This window comes from Octopus bimaculoides, chromosome 22 (genome assembly GCF_001194135.2).
Source record: "Octopus bimaculoides isolate UCB-OBI-ISO-001 chromosome 22, ASM119413v2, whole genome shotgun sequence".
Lineage (NCBI taxonomy): Eukaryota > Metazoa > Mollusca > Cephalopoda > Octopoda > Octopodidae > Octopus > Octopus bimaculoides.
In genome coordinates, this window is record NC_069002.1 from 12,698,219 (window position 1) to 12,703,241 (window position 5,023).

Below are 5,023 nucleotides of genomic sequence, written 5' to 3' on the forward strand. Positions count from 1 at the left end.
AGAAAGGGGACAGAGGTGTCAGAGACAGTACAGGAGAAGTGGAGGGCAGGATGGAAAGATTGAACGAAAGAGAGGAACGAGTCAAGATGTTCACGGGAGAGAGAGGTGGCACCGATACAGTCGTCGATATACCGACCGTATAGTTCGGGAGTGGGACCAGTGAAACTGTGTCTTTCTGTCTATCTTTCTATCTGTCTGTCTGCCTGTCTGTCTGTATGTATGTATAGATAGATAGATATATAGATATGTGCATATATATATATATACATATGCACATATCTATATATCTATCTATCTATACATACATACAGACAGACAGGCAGACAGACAGATAGAAAGATAGACAGAAAGACAGACAGATAGAGAGAGAAAGAGAAAGAGAGCATGTTTATTCATCAAGGTTTGTAATTTTAAACACCCACGCCCAGTCACACGGTAAGCTTGATATAGGGATGTCTGGTAGGTCAATTTTAAGCCCAGTCATAGAATAGTAACTGTATGTAAATATATTTGGATAGCCAAGCATGCGGACAACTGTTGCTGATGTTGGTTTTGCAGCTCCAAGGATGAGCATGTTATTGTTTGGCCAAAACAACGTAGTAGCATACACAACTTTTGTGTTGTTTTCCATTTTACTGGTATACCTGGAGGAGAGAGAAATAGCAAAACAAGAAAAACAGATAATGGCATAGGTTTATTATGTATTCATACATATATACACATTTATATATTTTACAGAGAAGAAAGTAAATTTTGAATGCAGTAAAGCTGTAAAAACAGCAGAAGATTGAGTATTTGCCCTTATCAGAAAGAGAAAAAAGTTGCCAGCAGGCAGCTATGGGAGTTGAACTTGTATCCCTCAAATACTGGCTGAGAGCTTCTACCATTAAGCTAAATGACCCTTGACAACAATTACCACTAATTTTTAATGCTAAATTACAGTTTTTTGAATGTGACAACATTTTATAACAAACTTTGCAAGCGTCGAATGTGGTTGGATATGTAGACAGACAGAGAGACAGATAGGTAGACACAGAAATATCCTGTATACATGCATACACACATGCATAGATATGCAGAGACCTATATGCACACTCATACATATATACATACATAGATGCCGAGTAAACTATTTGTGAAATAAACCAAACAAGGGAGTCGCTACGTTGGTGATTGATGTTCTAGAAATAGTAGCCAAATGTTTCTACTGTCTTATAAAAAATGAAGGGCACATTGGTAAATGTTTTTCAAGGTACACAATGTCAGCTAAATGATGCCTAAACAGCAACAAGAATAACAACATCTAAAATATTTCAGACAAATGAAGATAATGAAAGGAAGTATTCTTACCAAACTTTCTTTGTATACGTGTCATTCTGGTGGGTCCAAGGTTTGCTGGCATAGATGGCCTCTCCATTGACTTTGAGCCACTGACCAACTTGGACCAATCTTTCTTCAAAAATTGGAGCAATACGTCCATCGTGGGTGGGTCCAACGTTCATAAGAAGATTTCCTCCACAGCTAAGAATCAATTAGTTGATACAATCAATTGACAACAGCAGCATTAGCAAGTAAAGTACCAGTAATAATAATAATAATAATAATAATAATAATAAGTGGAGGCACAATGGCCCAGTGGTTAGGGCAGCGGACTCGCGGTCATAAGATCGCGGTTTCGATTCCCAGATTGGGTGTTGTAAGTGTTTATTGAGCGAAAACACCTAAAAGCTCCTCGAGGCTCCGGCAGGGGATGGTGGCGAACCCTGCTGTACTCTTCCACCACCACTTTCTCTCACTCTTTCATCCTGTTTCTGTTGTGCCTGTAATACAAAGGGTCAGCCTTGTCATACTGTGTCATGCTGAATATCTCCGAGAACTACGTTAAGGGTACACGTGTCTGTGGGGTGTTCAGCCACTTGCACGTTAATTTCACGAGCAGGCTGTTCCATTGATCGGATCAACTGGAACCCTCGACGTCATAAGCGACAGACTGCTAACAGCAACAACAACAATAATAATAATAATAATAATAATAATAATAATAATAATAATGTGGGATTAAAAACAAAACCTGGCAAAAGGCAGAGGAACTTAAAAAGAGTCAATGGCCATCCATTCTGAAAACAGGTAGACAGAACTCATGAGCCTTGGTTGGTAGTCTGTCTAGGAGAAGGAATACTCTGATTTAAAACTTAGGGTAGATAGGACTCCTTACTCACAGTAGGGACAACCTGTCTCCTGATAGTCAAGCCCAACTCCTTCATGAAATCAACAAAAGTATGAGAAAAGGCAAGTATCTAGCACTTCCAAATAACCAGTGCTCTGGGTAGGCTATACTCATTAGCCTAGGAGAAGGAACACGCCAAGCCCAAAACCAGCTTATATATATAATGAAACTGCAGCTTAAACTTAGGACGACAAGTTACATATGATTCAGCTGAATTTAAACTGGAGATTACGTGTAGAGTATGTTGAAATAAAGCTTGAAGTAAGGATTACAGGCAAGCTACAATAAAGCAGAACTTAAACTAGACAATAAGCTGTATAAGATGAACAGCTTAAACTGGGAACTACATGCTATCTATGATGTAACAAAGCTTAAACTGGAAAGTACAAGTTTCATATGTTGAAACAGGATTTAAACTGATCCACATGCTATACATGATGAAACACAGCTTAAACTAATGACTACAGAATCATGTATGTATTGATCAGGTTGTTGGTCTATACAGGTGGGTGGGTTAGGGGTAACATTGCTTACAGCAATGATTTAAACCACCTTGAAGTAATCTTGCAGCCAGATGAACTAGATCAGGGCAGGTCAGGTATGGAAGTGTGCACTGTTGCAGCTTGTAACTGCATCCACCAATCCTTGATCTCTTCAAACAAGAACATAGAACAACAAACTGAAATCTTGTTTTTTTAACATTGTTGTTGTTGGCACTCCGTCGCTTACGACGTCGAGGGTTCCAGTTGATCCTATCAACGGAACAGCCTGCTCGTAAAATTAACGTGCAAGTGGCTGAGCACTCCACAGTTCTCGGGGATATTCAGTGTGACACTGAATAGTGTAAGGCATTCTGAGTGATCCCCCAACAAATCTTACAATCCACAAAAGTAACAAAAACAAAAATACAATAATAAAAGATACCAAAGTCAGTACCAACCTGACGGTCTCGACTAGTAGAGATATCAGCCCTTCAATGGTATAATAGTCTGAGTAGCGAGCACGGCGCCGGTAGCCCCAGGAATACTTATCAATAGTCATGGCATTCTCCCATTTGTGATTTATCAATTTACCTGGATGAACGACATTTAGAAGAAGACAATGGTTTACTGACAATTATCTCCAGTAACAAATTGAACTTTTTTTTAAATTTAAATCTTAAGTAGAAAACATAATGTTAACAACCAGAATAATGTACTTTCTTTTTCATCAGTTTCCCTCTTCAGTTTTGAAGAAGATTAAGTTAAGCCAAGCTCATGTCACAGTTTACCTCTTCAACATTGAAGATCAAATTTTGTCAGCTTATTATCATCAAGAATAAAGATTGACTTAATTAGAGTTCATGTCAGTTTATTTCTTCAATTTTGGTGCTGAAAGCAAGTTCATGTCAAATAAATCAATTCAAACGGAATGCATGTCACAGTTTATTTCATCAACTTTGAACAGATAACAGATATTCAGTGATCCTGTTATACATGGCCTCAAATCTACTTGATTCAAATCAAGCAGAGTTGAGACTAGTTTAACAGGATTACACACATCAGTTGTTAGTTAATAACATCCAATGCTGGGTTACAATTACTACAATTGTAGTAATTTTCAACAGGCTGGTATCAAAAAGATTGGTCTCTCAACTGCTTAAATGTTACACAAAATGATGCTATATGCCTGTTGCTTAAAGAGTTAACATTAAAAACTTTTTCAAGCACCATCTCACCATTTTAGCAGACAAAAACATGTTCCAAGTAACATATAGCTATCTTTCTATATATCAGTCATTTGATGTTTTGTACTCACCAGGATTATATCTATCTTGGCATGTGTAAAAGTCTCCATGGTGACAAGAATCTCCAGCTCCCCATCGGTCATTTACCACAACAGTGTCTTTCACTGGACTGGAAGAGAAAGACAGAGAAATGGAAGAAAATTTTATGTATTGACCAATCACAACGTAAAAGATGTACTTGATTGGTATGGAATGGTTGAATTAAGGTGGAATCAGGGATGGTGGTGGAATAGAGCAAGAGAGAAATATGAGAGTGAATTAGAGGCAGGGTGGAGAGTAACGAGGGGAGGGGGTAAACTAGAGAGTGGAGGAAGATTAAAGAAAGAGGAGAAAATTAAAAAGGAATTTCAGAGTCAATGATTGAGGTAAGAATTTGGTTAAAAATGTTTAATTTGAAATATGTGCAGAAATTATTTTCACTTTCAGGACAAAAATGTTATGCCAATGTTGTCATGGAAATAAGAGAAAAATTTTCCTGAAATTTCTCTAAAACCGAGAATTTCCCACTGCATATTGTTTATCCATCACACCAAAAACAAGTTACATTCCTCGCAATTCCAAACAAATCTAAGCACTCAATAGTCCTTGAATGTGGAATCATATCATAAGCTTTCTGACAATCCATTATTTCCAGATATGGATGTTTAATGTTTAAATTTACAGATAACAACACTCTATTCACCACAAACAAACATTAACTCCTACAATTCAACAATTTCAAATAATTAATTCCCAGGTTGGCCCATACAACTATGCATACCTTTTTTAATAATACCTTTCCCCATGCCCTTGCATATATTTTTTAATAATAATGATAATAATAATAAAAATAATAATAATAATAATAATGGTATCAGATTTAGCCACAAGGGCAGCAATTTTTGGTGGGAGGGGATGAGTTGATTACATTGACCCCAGTGTGCAACTGGTACTTATTTTATTGACCCCGAAAGGATGAAAGGCAAAGTCAACCCTTGCCGGAATAATAATGATAATAATAATAATAATAA

At 37.2% G+C, this 5,023-nt stretch overlaps 1 protein-coding gene across 1 annotated transcript in view; it reads right to left on the reverse strand.

Annotated features, from left to right (window-relative positions):
• Positions 1 to 360: 360 nt before the first annotated feature.
• Positions 361 to 5,023, reverse strand: part of LOC106878249 (alpha-L-fucosidase-like) — an 8,064-nt gene continuing 3,401 nt past the window's right edge. Inside the window, exons 5-8 of the mRNA XM_014927422.2 lie at positions 4,025 to 4,122; positions 3,168 to 3,300; positions 1,351 to 1,521; positions 361 to 644 (exon numbers count right to left, since the gene is read on the reverse strand). Of these exons, the coding sequence (XP_014782908.1) occupies positions 389 to 644; positions 1,351 to 1,521; positions 3,168 to 3,300; positions 4,025 to 4,122 (658 nt within the window). The 3' untranslated portion in view covers positions 361 to 388. The remainder of the gene's footprint in view (positions 645 to 1,350; positions 1,522 to 3,167; positions 3,301 to 4,024; positions 4,123 to 5,023) is intronic.